At 41.5% G+C, this 18,670-nt stretch overlaps 1 protein-coding gene and 1 long non-coding RNA gene across 4 annotated transcripts in view; one reads left to right on the top strand and one right to left on the bottom strand.

The window, feature by feature from the left end:
• KLHL4 (kelch like family member 4) overlaps positions 1-578 on the bottom strand; it is a 38,438-nt gene extending 37,860 nt beyond the window's left edge. The window contains exon 1 of one of the 2 annotated variants that reach the window (XM_054641356.2): positions 367-578. In XM_054641356.2, the coding sequence (XP_054497331.2) occupies positions 367-394 (28 nt within the window). In that variant the 5' untranslated portion in view covers positions 395-578. The remainder of the gene's footprint in view (positions 1-366) is intronic. The other variant, XM_077185833.1, reaches the window with a different exon arrangement.
• An 8,933-nt stretch (positions 579-9,511) lies between these two features.
• Positions 9,512-18,670, top strand: part of LOC143695216 (uncharacterized) — a 132,293-nt gene continuing 123,134 nt past the window's right edge. The window contains exon 1 of one of the 2 annotated variants that reach the window (XR_013184276.1): positions 9,512-10,022. This is a non-coding gene — a long non-coding RNA (uncharacterized LOC143695216). Of the gene's footprint in view, positions 10,023-10,064; positions 10,176-18,670 lie in introns of those variants that run through there. The other variant, XR_013184277.1, reaches the window with a different exon arrangement.

The following is an 18,670-nucleotide window of genomic DNA, read 5'->3' as shown; positions in this document are numbered from 1 at the left end:
GAAAGCAGCAACCATAACACTCCCCAGCTGCCAGGCTTACACACTCGCAGCTCCACAGCGCGGCTCCCCATATATAACCCAGCCTCACATGATCCTCAGGGAGCCCGAGCTGCGACTTAAGATGCAGGGGAGCACGCACAAATAAAGTGACAAGACTTTCTATCTATCTCAGGGCGTTCTCCATCCAGCCTGCTAATCAGCAATGCTGCTTTTCACGGGAGATTTACAGAGGATGCTTCCAGGCGGGTTTTTGGTGGCGATTCGCTGCGAAACTCTCCCGCGGCTCCCGCGGCTCCTTAAGGGGCTGCGTTTGTTTGTCTGGCCGTGTAAAATTCCTACAAATGGCCTCGGTGTGGTAGCACTTACCTAAAGGAGAGGCAGCCCTTGGATGCATGCTGCAGGACCGGCTGTGTTTTCTCACCTACCGATGGGTTTCTCCATGTAATTGCAGGGCGAGGAGAGGAGAGGGAGGGAGCTCAGGAAAATCGGAGATGTGCTCCCTGAATGACTGGATCTGTGGCAGGCACAGTTTCCTGGCTAAGTGCCTGTGTCAACAGCCTTTCCCATCCTGCTCTTGATTTCTCACGGGCTGTGAAACACTCGTGGGGTTTTTTTTTTGAAAACACCTTTCTTTTCTTTCTTTTGGTAGCGTGCGCTGTAACGCGTTTTCAGCAGATTTAACAGGGGAGAGGTTTTCATTCCCATCCCTTGGTTACCAGGCAGGGCTGTGAGAACTGTCCCCTGTGTGGTTTGAAATAATGTACACAGAATGTTTTCATCTGCAAATTGAAAAGAAATGAATGGACTGGATTTTTTTTTTTACTGTTATATTCTCCCAGGTTGGTTACTGATGGTCTATCCAACTGTAAGCAGTGTGAAGAAATAGAAAAAGCTGTAACACAAAGTCAGTAGAACATGATTCAGAGAGGACCCCTCTCTAACACACCTCTCCTCTCTGACCTTCTGGCATAAATTTCATTTTTCTCTGTCTTTTCTGTGAGTTTTCCTTCTTTTTTTTACCAAAATTCTATGATGGGACATTGAACCATCAGATAAAATCTGCTTTTTATTCTTTTGGACTTCATATACTACAAGCAAGGAAATGTGAAGTAGAGTTTAAAAAAAACAACAGAAGAAGAAAAAGCAAAACGAGAGGATAGGACTAAGGAATTTCCAATTTTTATGCTGGGCTCTCCTGCTCCTGTCTTATTCATGACATTCAAGCAAAGGATGTGCAGCATCATGGGCTGGATGCATGTGAGAGAAATTAAAGGATGAGTGAAGAACTCATCAAAATAATAGCAAGATCTTTTCTTATCTAGATCCATAGAGGGAAAGACTTTGTACAAAAGAAAACCTGTGTGAAAAGCTTGGCCATAAAAGGCAGAAAGGAAGGAGCTGAGGGAAGATCTGACAGACACAGCCAATGCATATTTGTTGCTATAGAGAACGCTGAGCCTGAGCTGTTGCAATTAAATGTACATTAACAAGATTTCCTTTGAGATGTTCTAGGAATAGAGAGAAGCTAGAAAACTTATTCAACTTCTAATAAGTTACATTAAGAAGAAGGTGTATAAAGGCCTTAAAGTGCATTTAATAAGGGGGTTCAAGTCAAGCTTGTTGAAGATATGAGCTAATAAAGAAGCTGCAACCAAACTTAGGGATATTAAAAGATTTATAGACAGTGAGGGGATCAGTGAAAAGGCTGAGCATTGAGCAGGAGAGATTATTGTATATCCAAAAGTCAGTTTAAGATGTTTTCACACTTTATTGGTGACCTTTTACAGCAATCTAAGACTTTCTGAAGACCCAAGTGTTTCAGGGATTTTTTTCTTGCATTACATGTGTATAATATTCAATATAACGTTTCAATATTGAAACATATATTCAATATAATGTTTCTCGACTTCTCAGTTTCAGCCTGCACACCTAAGGATGTTTTTCTTTTCAATTTCACACAAGTAATGAGACTCAGTGGTATCTCAATATATTCCAGAGGATTGCCTACATGGCAATTTGACATCTCTTTTAGGGAGGGAGTCTCTATATACCAGGTTAATGAAATAATTCATGATGAAATCTTGTAGAGGTGGACAGAGAACACGGTTTCTTGCTACTCTTTAATCAGGTCATTGAGCTATCTCAGCAGCTCTGTCAGCTCCTCTTAGCAACAGCTCTGATACATTTAATCCATATTTTTCCACCATGTCACAAAGCTTCTGTCGGTTTTCTTCCCTTAAATCTCTTTTGCTGAACTCATCCTCTGCTCTGAGATATCATCAAAAGCAAATTCCTTGTATTTTACTGGAATGTACAAGCAGCACTTCTGCTTGTGAATTACTCCGGTTCCTGCTAACTCAGTACAGCTTTTAGCAGATGTAGTGAATGTAGCTAAAACTAAAATAGTCAAACTGGACATTTGCTGAAGAGACCATCCTGCTCAGAAAGTCAGCTTGAGTCAGCACAGGATATGTTTCACGTGGGGCATAAGGAGATTATTTTTTTACAGAGCTTGTTGGTGTTCTGGCTAAAATTTCAGTGTGCTGTACCAGGTCAACATAATTGATTTGATAACCCAAAATTTCAGGCCTGAAATTATTGGAAGTGTGGCATGTGTATGTATAACCCTGGAGGAGCTTTATGCTGTGTACCTGCTTTTCAGCATTTTCATTTATCCCCTGGTGAGAAAATTAGTTCTCTTCAACCTGAATGCGATGAGTGTTTACTTCTGGGTGATTTCTTTCTGCATGTCTCCCATACTTTTAGGTGTATCTCTGACTGGGTTCAACCTTCTAAATGAGAAAAGAGACAAGATATAAGATTTTTCTGTTATTACTAGCCCTAATTTGAGGCCTTTGGTCTCATTTAGATGAATAACCACACAACAGCATTATTCTTTCCCCTCATGGCTGGAAATCTCCAAAGAACAGGATTTTCTGGGACCACAGCAGGGCCACCAAGAGGCAGGTGGAGCATATGATGGATGAGGGGAGGCAGCTGCAGCAGGATTTGTTCAGCCCTATGAAGAAAAGGCTCAGGGGCACTTCTGTGCTGCCTGCAGGTACCTGGTGGGAGAGCAGAGACAGAACCAGGCCGTGCCAGAGGAGCCACGGACAGCACTGGGGACAGCAGGCCCGTGTGGGGCCATGGCAAAAGCTGAGGAGATGTCAGAGGAACTTTCTACCTGTGAGGGTGAGCAGGGAGGTGGGAGGAGGCTGCCAAGAGAGGCTGTGGCCTCTCCTGCCTCAGGGAAAGGGAGACCCTGTGAGGGTGGGCAGGCCCTGGCACAGGCGCCCAGAGCAGCTGGGGCTGCCCCTGGATCCCTGGCAGTGCCCAAGGCCAGGCTGGACAGGGCTTGGAGCAGCCTGGGATAGTAAAAGGTGTCCCTGCCATGGCAGGAGTGGCTCTGGATGGGCTTTAAGGTCCCTCCATCCCAAAGCAGCGTGGGATTCTGTGATCCCAAATGTCACTGCTCCAACTGGCCTTGCTCTGAGCGGATCAGCCTGGATGAGCTCCAGAGGTCCCTCCCGAGCTGTTCTGTGCCTGTGTGAGGTGCCAGGGACTCTTTGATGCCTTTATCTCACGGCTGTGGTGCAGCCAAGCACAATCCATGTGGCTGCCAGCCGTGAGGAACAAATCCATCTCCAGAAACCTGCCCTGCAGTCCTGCAGCAGAGCAGCAGCGCCTGAGGGCTGAGCGAGGCCAGCTGCTCATCCCTGGGGAGCCTCGCCAGGACTCGGAGGAAAAGGAACTTTTTGTCCACAAAAAATCTTCCATCCCATCCAGTCCACACAGGATTTGGAGAAAGGTCTTTGCTCCCATTAGGAAAACACATTAAATTTGATGGTAGACTGGCCCCCAGCAGGAAACTGGGAATGATTTGAAAAGCTTTGTGTAAGCATGTTGAACTTACAGATGATTTGGATGATATGTATTAAGAGTCTAAATAGGTTTTGGTAATCATTTTAAGAGTACATGTGTGAATACCTGATGCACCACTGGATTTAGGAAATTACAAAAGCACTTTGGTCATAATCTACCTATAAAAAATTGATAACTTTGTCACAAATCATGTTTTAAATACCCTTACAAAATTACTTTTAGCTACAGCTGCCTTCGTCTGCCACCAAAGTACTTAAAAGAAAGGAGTTTTGTAATGCATTTCAAAAGGTCTGAATTTTTCAGTTAATAACTCATTAATTTCTTTGAAAATTGAAGCAAGAGGAATATATCCATACAGTTATGTAATGTTTAGTCTCTTCCCAATAGAGACACAGAAAATTATTATTTTTTCTTCTTCTTTTTGCCCTGACCCTGGTAGTACAGTGCATGTATGGAGACCCTGTTAGAAAAATATCTCTCTGATCCAACAAACCTAGACAAGAGTAATAAAAGGAGGAATCATCCACCTTTCTTGTAAAATAATCCCAGAAAAATACCACTTGTGAAGTCTGGAGCCAGGAGTACTGCAAGGTTAGTAGCAAGAGCTGATAAAGTAGTTCTTTGCTGGATAGGAGACAGACCATAAAAAATTTTGAATTTTTTATTAAAGTCAAGGATAGCTTTGGAGTAGAGTTCTTCAATGCCAGGTAGCTGAGCCAAATAGGGGAAAATCTGCATAGGCTGAATGAGACAATCAAAAAGTACAAAAAGTGAAGAATGTTTTCTCATATTTTTGAAGACTTTTTTTGTCTATTAGGATATTACATTACTTAGAAAGTCAAGTTAATTACTGGTATCAATATTGTTTACAGAATTTACACTGGGGGGAACAGCATAAGAAGATTCACATGTGCACAGATTGTTGATCACTGAATCAAGCCCTATTTAAAAACTGCTCCCTCTGTGCCCAGGCTGTGCCCCACAGGGTCTGCACACTTTGTGTGCTCAGCACTTCCACTGCAGATCAGGCCAGACACGGAGAACAAGAAGTTGAATATTTTTATGACCCTGTTTTGAAAAATAATGCTAAAAAGAACTCCCATTAGTCCATCCTTTGTGCAAGAGATAGGCCAGGAAACATCTGCATAGCACAGCAGCAGCATTCAGGAGTCAGAGCTAAGGGGAAGGGAACAGGACAAGACCCAAAACAAATAGTCTATTTAAAATCTGCAGGAAAACTCCTGCTTTCTTTTCAAAGAAAACTTTCAATGCCACAGACTCCAATCAGTTTAAGACAGTCAGTGGCTTCCCGTGCTCCCCACAAAGGAGGCAGGAGAGATGATCCACTTTAGGGAAGGTGTTGACACATTTAAACACAATTGCTTCCTCAAATAACTGGGAGCTGTCCTACAGATTGCAACCCACCTACAAAGCCCTGTGCCAAAATTGGATAAAAATCACAGCATTCCCACAAGATCCAAGGAAAAAGCATGTGAGACATGAGCCTGGTATGAGTAATTCTGACTAAGATCTTGAAAAACAGTGGCAGTGCTGTCACCCTCAAAATGGAGCCAGAATATTGGAGTGGAATGAGAAATAGGAAATATCCACAAGAGTCTACCATGGACAAGGGCTTGAATGTGATGCCACCAATGCAGCAAAAATAAAACTCAAACTCACGACTTGAAACACCTGCCACAGGTCAGGAAGAAGATATAAAAGAATGGGAAAATGTGGATTGATGCAAAGATGTATAAAAATTATTTGTACTGAGTTTTATTCCTGTGAACTCTCTTCAGTTTCTCAACATCTTTCTCGTGCTGGTGGGGCAGGGTTGTGCAAACCTGGCAGTATTTGTTAAAGGTGACTGCTGCTTACCAGGTAACCACTAGTAAATTACTAGTAACTGCCAGTAAATAGTAGAATTGTAGCTGCAACTTGCATTTATTCCATGAAACAGATGGATCAAACAAGCATATGATGGCTTTCGTTCCACAAATGTAAAAGGATCACAGTGGTCAGGTTCTTGCAGAAAATACTGGAATTTTCTGCACACTCAGTGCTAACAACAACAAGCCCTGTTTAACCCCCAGTGATTACTGCTGGATACAAAGGAGCATGGAAAGGATCTGGCATACCCTCAACAAAGGCCAGTGTGTGGATTTGACACTTGTCAGTACAGCTCTGTATCATTTGCCATCTGAAAGCCCTGGCAGAACAAGGACTTATGCCCAAGGTCAGTCTTCTCTGGGAAGTTTTTTTTAATGTGATTCTTGTTCCTTCTCTCTTTAAAAGTAATAAATGGCACCTTTAATTGCAGGAGAGGGGACTGCTGGAGGCAGCTATATTTCTGTGCACTGTAAATATAATGTTTCTTAGGAGTATTTAGGTTTTAATCCCACAAATGTGTTCTGAGGCTCATGAAAGGTGCTGTATGTCAATAAAGCCTCTTAAGATATGTAGTCCTCCATCTCCCCTGAACCCCTGGTTCCAGGGCTTGGAGAGCTCTTCAATAATTCCTGGGAAAATGAGCAGCCTGGGGCAGGTGATGGAGAGGTCTGAGACAATTGTTTGGTGCCTTTCTCCTGGATGGCTTCTCTGAGGTGCAGACATTGGCGGGCACTCAGGCACACAGCCCAGCTCCCACCAGCTGGGGTTTTGTCTCTGCAAGGGTGCAGAGAGGAATTCTGGAGCAGCAGCTGCTTTGCCTTTGCAGCACCAAGGGAACCCTGTCATTTCTTACAGGCTGAGGCTCCTACTGCTGGGGTTTGTAACATAACAATCCACCAACCTTCACTTTCCCTCCCAGCTGTCATCACTTCTCCTACCAATTTTCCCAGAGGTTTATCTCTCCTTTGTGATTCCATAAGAATGCAGGGGACAGAATAATTTTTAAAATCACATGTTCAAAAGCATCATAGTCAAAGCTCATCTGAAAAAGTGCTGTGAACCAATATCCTTGTCAGCAGCCTGTCTCCAGCATCCTGACACCACTGCTTTGCTCATGTCCCCTGTAAAAGCACACAATAACTCAATTTTTACTTTGACAAAAAGCCATACAGATCCACATCACAATGTTATTGTTGTTCAGCCTGGCTCTGGCTGCTGTCAGCTGCCAAAACACCTTGAGGCTGCACTTTCACTGTGTGATACTGGCCTGGAATATAAAAATACAGAACTACATTTAAAGCACTCAAGTCCTATCCTTCTCATGCAAAAATAATCTTTGGTTCTTTCACGTTTGCAGTTTTTAGAGCAGAGAGACTCAGCATTTCTATTTTGGTGTGTAAGGAATTTTTAGTGTTTTTGTGTGTTTTCTGGGGGAAGAAAGAGATGTACATGTAAGTACTGTACCATGAGGGGAAATCTAGGAAGTGATAGGAAAATGGAATATGTTTTCTCTTCATATCTATTTATTAATAATAAAATGGTACTGAACAACATAGTGATTATATTTGCAAGTGATAGCAAATTTCAGGGAGAGAAGGATGGCATGAAACCTCTGGAAAACAGATTACTGAATCTAACACAAACATTCTGAGACAAAGCCTGTTAATGACAGATTCCCAAAGGGCCAGAGATACACAGCCTGCTGAAGAGAAACAGAAGGACAGAAACCAACACATTAAATCTGACTATTTGGCATAGAAAGGCTGAAAAATGCAGTTATGTCCTAGGACAGGGCTGTGATTGAGAACATCACCTCTTTTTTAGTGTAGATTATGCTGGTTTAATTTTTTTTCAGAACTTCACCAGCAATCTGCTTTGATATAGCTCCTTACCTCTTCAACTCAAACCCGAGTTTTGCTGCGATCTGTGGCACCCCAAACCCCAGTGATGGCAGAGGAGCTCCTGTAGGTGTGGCAGAGTTTCAGTGTTAAAAGCTGCAGCCAAAAGCTTCAAGTCCATTTTCAGTTTCCCAGGCCAGTTTGGGGTGTTTGAGTGGGGTGCAGCTGCTCAGCCCTGCCTGGCTGGAAGGGGGAACTCTCCAGCCCTGGGATGGGCAGCAGCAATTTCTGCTGCTTGGGTGAAAATGTCAAGTGGCACCATTTCCTGCAAGGTCCTCTGGTGATGTGCAGAATTCAAAGCAGGACAGAAATCCCCATCACTGCTGGGTGCTTGTGCTCTGATGAGATCTGGCAAAGGGAAGTGGCTCTTTTCTCTTTGATTAAGGTAAATACTTGCAGCTGCATACATTAACTATAGAAATTCTATAGCAAGGACGGCTCTGCTGTAATAAATTAAATCATATTGCAAGTACACTACCAGGAAAATGTTTCAACAGAAATTAAGGGTAGCAAGCCTCCTGAAATTAAGCTTCTGCTGAAATAAATTGGTAATATCTAGCTAATAAAGTTCAGCATATGTCACAAATGAGAGAGATGCTCTTGGCTGATAGTGTCAATTTAAAATGCTGTTTGCATCAAATAATTTTGAGGTCTCAATTTGCACACCAGGGGTTATAAAGAACTTTAACTTTACTTTAGAACACATATTGAGTTGTTTGGCACAGTTGGATTGACAGTGTGTGGCATTAATTTCCAGAATTAAGTTACTGCTAACACACTTGTTAGTGAGTTCCTGATGGTTTACCACTTTCTTGAACATTCAGGAATATTGGGTGCCATCACCATTTTCATGTAAAATAAAGTTGTCTTTAAAGAACTAAGCCTGTAAATGTGGTGGTGCTAATGTGGAATTAGTGATTACAGGAAAAATATAACTCCCAAATTCCACTGCTCTAAACTACTCAATTCAACTAGCCATGGAAACATGCAGAAAAGCCTTGGACATGGGATTGCTTTTTAATCACTGCCAGCAGTTGATTATATTAGTGTTTTATTTCATAATTTTATGTGTGGTGTTAATGAAAATGTTATGGGAGAAAGCAGTGGGAAAAGAAAAGCTCTTTGCCTCTCCTTGCTTAACAACTGCTTCTTGCTGCTCCATCGAGGTGGTTTTTCCCTCTGAAATTGCTTTCTATGTGCTGGAACACAGCTCATTGTTCTTCTGGCTGACAGTCTAATCATTCTGCCTTGCAGAGCTCCCACTTACACACAGCAAAGGCATTGCTGGATTACCAGGACATCCAGTCCTCTGGAAAACAACACATCTTTTACCTCCAAGAGGAAGCAATACTGAAATTCCAAAAATCTGTGGTGTGATTCACATCATTTATAGATCAGGATCTTTAATAACCTTATTTTCACCAACTTGTTCAAGTCCAAAACCTTTAACAAACAAGAGAAGATTATTCTGCTGGCTTTTTAATACCACTACAGGACCTCCATTCTTTCTCACACAACTTGCAAAATTCTAGCTGCCTTTTCACCTAGCTCAAAAGCAGAGAATCCTTTAAGTTAAATATCTTATTTTGATCAATATTTTGATTCACACTGCACAGAACTTTCAGTAGCACTGCCAGCACGTAGGTGACTCATTAATCTGGCTGCACAAATCAGCTTTGCAGGACTGAGGGCTAAAGCACAGAAAGCAACACGTGTCAGAGGGTTTAATGGCAGAGGTGTCTGAAAAACAAAGAGCAGCCCCCTTGCCTGGCTGTGTCTGAAGAGGAAAAATTGTGTATTTAGAACAAATGCAGCATTTGAATTCTCAGCATGTAGGAACTAACAGTTTTACTCAGTGCTGCTGTGATTTAAGGAGATTTTTGCCTTGTGTGCCCCTTCTTCAGGCTGTTTGGGGACGTTATTCACCTGTGATGCTGATACACGTCAGCAGTACATAAATGTAAAGGGAGAATGAGGAAAAATAAAAGGTTTTCAACAGTCTTGACAAATTTTTATGGTGTCCCTCAAGAGCTGCTGGTCCCCAGCCCAGCTCAGGTTTTGTGAATCAGCCCATAACACCCACAGAGGGTTTTGCAGTGCAGGGCACTTCCCAGCTGAGCCTCTCAGAGGAGGGGTGTGGGTTTGAAAGGCACAATGAAGACTTTTCAAACCCCTGAGCGTGGTTTGTGTGGCACCTGAAAATGTCACCAGGCAAACAGGCTCTGCCTGGTGGGAATGAAATGCCTGAAACGCTGCCTGGGCCCTGCCAGGGGGGTGCAAGGCACAGGTTTGGAACCCTTTCAGCCCAAGGATTAAAGGAGCACGCTTTGAAAAAGAGACATGGAAAAGAAGGTTAGGATTTTTTATTTCTTTTGTTTTTGTTTTTGTTGGAGCCTATTTAAACTACTGCCAGCAGGGTAAAATGGTGTAAAATGGATCAGAGCTGCCATCTCAATTTTTAATGAGATAATCTGCAAATGGGAAGATCTTGTGCACATGGACCAGGTCAGTGCAAAATTGTCCTTATGTGATGTTCTCTTTAGCAAACTCTAAAGTACTTGAAATAGAGCATCCATGTCCCTGCAAAAGAGAGAGCTTTTGTATGAACAGACCCACTTTCTCTAACTCCAAACTAAACTTTCTTCTTTTTTTTCTGTGCTTGGTTGTGCTGTCATTCCTATAACGAATTCACTGCTGAATTCCATAGCATGACTAAAGCCTTGCCTTAATTTATTTTGCTTTAGCTCGAGGCTTTAATATTATTATTAATATTTGATTCTTTATTTTCTCTCTCTTCCTGATTTTCCTCCAAGCCAGTTCTGCTATTTTTCCTACATTATTTACCCCTGGGCTGAAGGGACATTTCCCACCTTTGTAATTTAGCAGTGGGATATGAACACAGCCAGGTGGAAATTCCTGTGTGGTATAATGCAATCCACAAACTTCCATTGCTAACCTATCTAATACAAATAATGGCATTTTGAACCTGAAATTCCCTGAATTGCTTGTTTTTAAATAATTTAAAATAATAATTTAAAATAATAATTTAAACACTTTTAAAAATTCTTACTTAGGAAATTATATGATCCACCAGTAGAGTCATTAAGTTTGTTCAATTCTTCAGTCCTGTCAAAAACCTATTAAATTCCAGTGGGCTCTCCCCAACACATAAATCTTGCCAGGCATCTCTTTCTTAATTACATGGTACAGGCTGACAGCTTGCAAATGTTGTATAGTAAATTAAATTGTCAGAAATACCCAGTTTCAGGTGATTATTTGTGCTACTGAAGCTGTGCTGCAGAACTGGAAGGGCTTTCTTGGCTGCTTTTGGGCACAGCTTTCATTGCTTACAGTTGTGGAAACGTTTTTGGGTGGAGAGAAATAATCTTGTGTTCAACAACTACAGACTATTTGCTCTGTTTGATCAGCCATAAAAGTCAAGGTAATGAGATGCTTCCTGATATTTTTAAGTATCTGAGGTAGATTTCAATGTCTCACTTGTCTCCTTGTACCAAATCAGGCCTGTGAGGGTGTGCAGCTACAGATAAGAAATAATTCAATTCCTAGTAAGCAAAAGCAATCTGTTGGAAAATTGGGATTTTTCTGATTAAAATGCCAGAGTATTGGTCTAGAAGTTATAATGAGAATATGTACTGGGTACTTTTTCATTATCTTTGATCCAAAGCTCTGGGAGCCTCTTCAGAAATCTTTAAATGATTTCTTAGAAAAGCAATATTCCCCTATCTTTACTTTGCCATATATAAATTAACTTTATGCTCTCTGTGGCCCTTCTCTCTTTAAAGCAGAGACCAGAGAGTTGATTACCTCAATAATTAATTTGGCCTGACCCTTGTCCATGTGAATCACCCAGAAAGAAATGCACTGGGACAGAAAATATCTTGACTTTTCCAAGCGGTGCCGTTGCCCCAGCCCAGAGCCACAGGCCCAAATCTCCATCCTGTTTCCCAGGCAGGATGCACCCCTGAGCAGAATAATTCCACAGAAGAAACCAATGCAACATTTCTGTCTCATCAGCACACTCTGATCATGGCAAGGGGGACTTCAGTGGGGAAGTTTCAGGGCAGGATTTTTGATTTACTGGAAAATAATGGACCAGAATGATTTGGTGCAACCATTCTGCTACTTGTATTTTGTTCTTAAAATAAGGTACTCAAAGAATTGTAAATCGTTTTCTTTGCCTCGTGGAATTTTGTATTTCAGAAAATTTTGTTGCCAATTAATTCATCTGGGTGATTATCTGTCCTGATAAAAACCAGAAGTTTTTAGTGAAAAGGCAGAATGTTGTGCAGCCTGTCAGGCTGTGGGGGTGTTTCAGAAATGGCTGATGCCAAAGGAAACCACAATTCTGTAAAAAGCCTGATTTAAAGTCAGTCTGAGCTGGGAGAGAGCAGAAATTCAAAGGTTTTGTGTTTTCATCAACTGCTAAACTGGTAGATAATAACTATAGGTAGATAAAAACCATAGGTAGATAATTCAGGTAGATAATAACTATATTAGGGATAGATAAGTGATTCTGTGATGCATTTTATTGTCTTAAGATCAAGACCATCAAAAGAAAATGGGAGTATTTTTGTGTTTGTACTAAAAAAAAAAAAAATCCCAGAATCGACTTTCTTGTTAAACTTGTAACACATAACCTCCAAAGTTGGAAGATGTTTGTTTCCTTTTGGAGATGTCTCTCTGCAGCACTTACACTGTGTATAATTAATGTGCAATGAACAAAAAAACAAACAAACAAAATATATATATATATATCTTTGCTATACATTATCAGTGAGATGTTGGCAGCTGATTGCATCAGTCATGGGAGAATTTTCAAAACTGCCACAATTTTAGTTCTGTTATGGGATAGGATGGAGAGGTTTTGGATCCTACATCTGAGAATGAAATGGGCAAAGTTTCTACTGATCTCTTCTCTGGAATTAATTTCTTAAATTTCACTGCAGGGACATTTTTCTTGAACCCCAGATTATTTTCTAGGATTTTTTTCATAGAATAATGGAATATCCTCAGTGAGAAGGTCCCCACAAGGATCATCCAGTCCAACTCCTGGCCCTGCTCAGACACCCCAAGCACCCCCAGCCCCTGGTACCCAAACCCTCCTGGAGCTCTGGCAGCCTCAGGGTTGTTCCCATTCCTTTTCCTCATACCCATCCTGAGCCTCCACAGAGACCAAAAAGGAGCCTCTATTTACAGTTACCCAATTTCCTAAAACACTCAAGCCTAAATCCCACTATCTTTGGGAAAATTGGTATAACTTCACCAGTTTTGCTGAATGTTTCCAGTCTGCTAAACCATGACAGTGTCCACTCACACTTGGGATTGTATTTTTTAATGTGGTGTGTTTCAGTAGAAAACTGTCCTGAGGATGTAAGAGATGCTGTGGGAGGAGAGGGGGCAATAATTGACTTTGCCCTGTTAATCTGTTAAACTTCTCTGGTTCTGAGCATCCCAGGGCAAAACCAGACACAAACTCTTCCCCCAAGGTCCTGAAAAATCACCACAGATGGGGAAAAGGGGGAGGGATGGAGAAGGGAAGCCACGGTGGCAGAGCCAAATGTCCCAAAGACGTTTCTTCCTTATTTTTACACGCTCAAAATCTGCCAGTAACCATTGGAACCTGTGAGCACCACTCTGTCACTGGGATTTACGAGCGCCTCAAGTATTTACAGAGGTTTTAAAGGCTCATTTCTTTAAATCACTGCAAACAATGTGTCTTTAACAGTCCTCTGTTGTGTTCTGGTGCGTGAGGAACATTATCCTTGAACTTTCCCCCAAGGACCCCGAGTGTTGCTAAAATCTGCTCACAATAAGCACATTTGCAGATGTGCAGACACAGAATGATAGGAAGTACAAACAGGACCCCTGTGTAAAGCAGAGCACACTCAGAAGCAGGGAGGGTTGTGATGTTGTGATTCAGGTACTTTAAAAGACTTTTTAATGGCCAGTGGAGGAGGTTGTTTGCTTTAGGAAAGGTCGTACAATAATAATGCACGCACTCAGTGCAGAAAGAGAGGAGGCAAAGCAATTATTCTGCTGTCAGTTGATGTTATTTGGATAATGAACCACCTAGAATGAGGTATTTTGCCAAGATCCCTGTTTAAATGCTTTGTCAGGCAATCTGAATTGTAACTTATGCATGGATCAGCCAGACCTGAAGTTCTTCTTTATTTTTTTCTGTTGCAGCAAACAGATCTCAGTGATCTCAAACTTTTGGGGAAAGCTTTATATACCCCACATGAAATTGCTAAAGGCAACTTCCTCCTATTTCCTGGGGTTTCACCATCCATGTAGTGACTAAATTGAATTTCTAACAACAAGGCCACGGTGCTGGTGTGTGCTGTAGGATTTGCTGAGCAGAGGTGAGGCAGAGGCAGGTCACCATGGAAAAGGGAGATGTGCAGGAGTCTGGGCAGGGAATTCTGCTCTGCTGCTGCCCTGCCAGCTGACAGAGGGATTGCTGCATTTGCTTGACAGTGAGCACTGGGAAAGAGCCACAGCAATGTCCATCCCTGAGAGGCTTTTGGAGATGCTGAGGATATTTCTTATCTGAATTGCCAGTGGTTGTTCAGCTGCATCTCTCATTTTGAGCTGGTTCTAAGTGTGGATGCTTTTTGAAGACTGAGTGGAAAGAGATCGACATTCCTTGGAAAAAACCCTTTATATATTGTATTTCCTGCCATTCTCTCATATGTAATAGGATGTTTGAGGTAACGCAGATTGTTGGGGTTTTTTTGATTGTAATGTAGTTTAAATATATCGAGAACTTCAAGCTGGGAATTGGAAACCCAAATTCAAAAGCTCTAAGAATTGGAATATAATGACAAAATTGTGCCATCACTGCAGTTTGTGAATGACATTCAAGCTCCATTATAAATTTAACTCCTTTCTGTATTAATAAAACCTGTTTGAGAGGTCTAGGGTTTTTTCACACTGCCCTAAATTTTATAAAATTAGGGCAACTATTTCTCCTGATCAGAACTTCCAGGGGGAAAAAGTTTAGTTCTTGGGAAACTTCTGGTTTGAGTTCTGCTGAGGTTCCCAGGGGCACAGGGCAGTGACCAAAGGTGCTTTGGAAAAGCCACAGTTACAGAACTGCCCTTTAAACTCTGCTGCTTCCCTCAGAAATGGCATTCGTGTCTTCTGCATGTTTGACTAGAAGTATATAAATATTGCATGCTTGATTTCAAGCCAGGCAAATTCAGGGTGGAAATGCAGCATTTTAGTAGAGGAGAAGCCAATACTGAGGTCAGAAGAGCAGGAGTAACAGCGCTGGAAGTAAATGCCAGAGCAAGGACTGCATCCTTCTATGTGGGATGGATTTTCTTTTTTCTTTTCTTTTTTCTTTCTTTTTTCTTTCTTTTTTTCTTTTTTCATTTCTTTTTTTTCTTTGTTCATTTCTTTCCTTTTTTTCTTTGTTTATTTCTTTCTTTTTTCTTTGTTCATTTCTTTCCTTTTTTTTTGTTCATTTCTTTCCTTTTTTTGTTCATTTCTTTCCTTTTTTTTGTTCATTTCTTTCTTTTTTTCTTTGTTCATTTCTTTCTTTTTTTCTTTGTTCATTTCTTTCTTTTTTTCTTTGTTCATTTCTTTCTTTTTTTCTTTGTTCATTTCTTTCTTTTTTTCTTTGTTCATTTCTTTCTTTTTTTCTTTGTTCATTTCTTTCTTTTTTTCTTTGTTCATTTCTTTTTTTTCTTTGTTCATTTCTTTCCTTTTTCTTTCTTCATTTCTTTCCTTTTTCTTTCTTCATTTCTTTCCTTTTTCTTTCTTCATTTCTTTCCTTTTTCTTTCTTCATTTCTTTCCTTTTTCTTTCTTCATTTCTTTCCTTTTTCTTTGTTCATTTCTTTCCTTTTTCTTTGTTCATTTCTTTCCTTTTTCTTTGTTCATTTCTTTCTTTTTTTCTTTGTTCACTTCTTTTTTTTCATTTCTTTTTTTCTTTTTTCATTTCTTTCCTTTTTTTCTTTTTTCTTTCTTCCTTTTTCTTTTTTTCTCTTTTTTCCTCCCTCTTTTTTCTCTTTTTTCTTTCTTTTTTTTTTTTTCGAGAGGAATATGGCGGCACGTTTGCTTTTATTAAATAAAGAGCTTAGAGATTTTTTTTTTTTGGAAAAGGACCTTGGTTTGAGATCAGCTTTTAAACTTGAGCTCCAGAATTTGGCAGCAGGCAGGGATGTTGCTGTGGCAACCCATTGATCAGAGGCTGTGCTACTGAACCTGCTGCCAGTTCAGCCAGAGCTGAGCGCTGCAGGCACCCTCAGGGGCCAGGGAATGCTCGGTCCTGGCCCTGCCAAAAATAGCCTGGGACCTGAGAACAGCAGCAGCATCTGGGAAAAGTGGGGAGAAAAGTTTTCCCTTTTAGGGGTGAATGGATGCCCCCAGTCTTGGTGGTGAATTTGCACCCTCCTGGTTAAACCATTGGTGCTTTCTGGTGGGCAGAGGTGGCTCCCGGATATTTTCAGTCTCAGGGATGGTGATGGTGGCTGGTTCTGGAATTCAGGATGTGTTCTCCTCCTTCTCCTGCCCTTGGAAGGGCTGTCCTTGAGGAAGAGCTCTCAGATCCATCTCTCAGGGTGCCAGAAGAGCTGGGAGATGTTCTGTGAGCCCCACGATGCTGCTTCTGCCCAGTTCTGTTTGCTAAATCAGCCAGCTGGTTGCAGTGAAGCATCCTCAGTCCAGCCAATTTTTAATATCCAAACTCCTCAGCATCATCTGTTCATTCTTCCTTTCTTATTCACAAACAAGCACAGTGCTGGTCAACAAAAAAACACCCAAAACTCTAAAAATGTGGAATTAATTACATTATTTGTGCTCATAGCCTCACATGCAAAACTTGAGGACAGCTTTCTGTGTGTGTTTGTTATTGCTTGGGAAATTTTCATCTCAGTTTTGGCATTCTGCTCTCCAGATCCTGAGAAGTTAACCCAAACACTTCCCTGCTCTGCATCACTCTGCTTCCTAAACCCTTGCTTTGTATTTAGAAGTACTTGTACTGTGATACACTTGTCAAAATGTTCTCAGAAAATAAGCCCCAACTAGAAATGCCTGTCAAATAATGCAAAACTGACAGGTTTAGTCAAATAAATGATGACTGATACCATTTGCCACAGGCATCAAAGCTTCCAATAACATTTTCTTCCTGGCAACAGGCAAAAATATTTTTCTTAGTTGAATTACTTTTTTTCCATTTGGTGGTACAAAATTAACAAGGTTAACTTTGTATTTACACAAATTCTTTGTTATTTATTTCATTATCTAGCTAAATTTAACAAAATACCACACCCCTCATGACATGAAATTTTCTACTCTACTCCTAGCAAGCTTATATATATATATGTATAATTTATATTATATAATGTGTGTATTAATACATTATGCATGGGATCTATAGTTTAATATAAGTTTATATCTAAAAATTTCCATATTTTAAAGTAACTTTGTGGGTGATCTGAAGGTGGAGGAGTAGTATTGGGAATTTATCTTTCAAGCCTAGCACAAGATTACAGCTCAAGGCTGAGAGAGGGCTGTGCTCTGGCTGAGGCTGGAGCACAGGAGGCACCAAACAGGAATTGCTGCAGAATTCCTGCTGGGTTGCAGGTGCTGTTCAACAGAAGCTCAAACACAACCTTGATTCTGATACGAAGGGATTACAGTAGTGCAAGAGATAGGAAATGTCATTGGATTTCACATTTTAAACACTTTCAAACAAATGAAATGTGAATTCCACCTGAAGTTCATTCTACATCGAGGCTACAAACCTTAGTGATGAGCACTCCTTGCAAAAATTGGAATATTTCCTCTGAGTAACTGAAGAGCAAATAGGTTCAATGCAGTTAAATTAGTTTTAGATCCTTCTGCAGGAAAAATGATAATGAGCGGGGAGGGGAGGAAGTTTTGTTGTTTTGGGTTTTTTTTTTCAATTGTGTTCTGGAAGACACCATGAAAATAGACCTCGACAGAGCCCCAAGGCACAGAGCTGAGGAGAGGAGCCAAATCCCCTCTGGTTTGGCTGCAGGATTTTGAGGCTGCTGGAAGCTGCAGTGTCTGTGAGGGGTCTGGATTTGGGCAGGAGCCACCATCCATCCCATCCCATGCCTTCCATCCCACCCATCCATTCCCTCCATCCCATGGCATCCCCAGGGAGGGGCTCAGCAGCAGAGCCAGGGCAGCTCCTGCTCTCCCAGGAGGGCTCCTTGCCCTGAGGGAAGCAGCCAAAACAGGAGCCAAGGGCTGGCAGGGTATAAATCCCACTGCTCAGAGCAGCCTTTCTTGGTTTGTTTGTTCCCTTTTTTAAGCATAATTTTCAAGATGTTTGCTGGAGTGGCTCACCTGCCAGCTACAAGCTGTTCCATGAGGGTTTTTTGTTTGTGCTTGTTAGCAGAGTGGATTTATGGATCCTCCTGGCTGCAATGGGCAGCTGGGGATCTAAGGGAGGGCAACAATCCATGGTAAGCTTGTCTTTCTTTAGCCTCTATGAAGAGAGAGGTTTTTTGTCTTAGACAGGATTATCATACAGAACCCATGGAAAAATAAATGGAATTGCTGTCCCATGAGAGCCAAAACATACCTGCCAAATTCAAAGTTTGATTCATGTGTGGTAAAGTAGAATGTAAACCCCATCAGCTGGGGTTTATCCTTTCAAATTCACTGTTTCAGCTCCTGCAGCACCTCCAGGAGCTTGGGATGCATACCCAGGGCATAGCTGGGAGAGAAGGAAAGGAAAGGAAAGGAAAGGAAAGGAAAGGAAAGGAAAGGAAAGGAAAGGAAAGGAAAGGAAAGGAAAAAGGAAGGGGAAGGGGAAAGGGAAAGTGATTCATCTCAGTGATTGCCAAGGAGAAAAGATCTTTCTCTCTGCATTGGGGTGAGCAAAATCCTGTCCTCCACACAGCCCCACTCCATCCATGGAATCAGGATCTCAGAGCTGGCTCCTGTGCTCATGGAGAGTTCCCCTTGTCCCATTCCTCACCAGGCAGCTCCTTGTTTGTGG

Source organism: Agelaius phoeniceus, chromosome 14 (assembly GCF_051311805.1).
Source record: "Agelaius phoeniceus isolate bAgePho1 chromosome 14, bAgePho1.hap1, whole genome shotgun sequence".
Taxonomy (NCBI): Eukaryota; Metazoa; Chordata; class Aves; order Passeriformes; family Icteridae; genus Agelaius; species Agelaius phoeniceus.
This window is presented reverse-complemented; position numbering and strand designations above follow the sequence as displayed.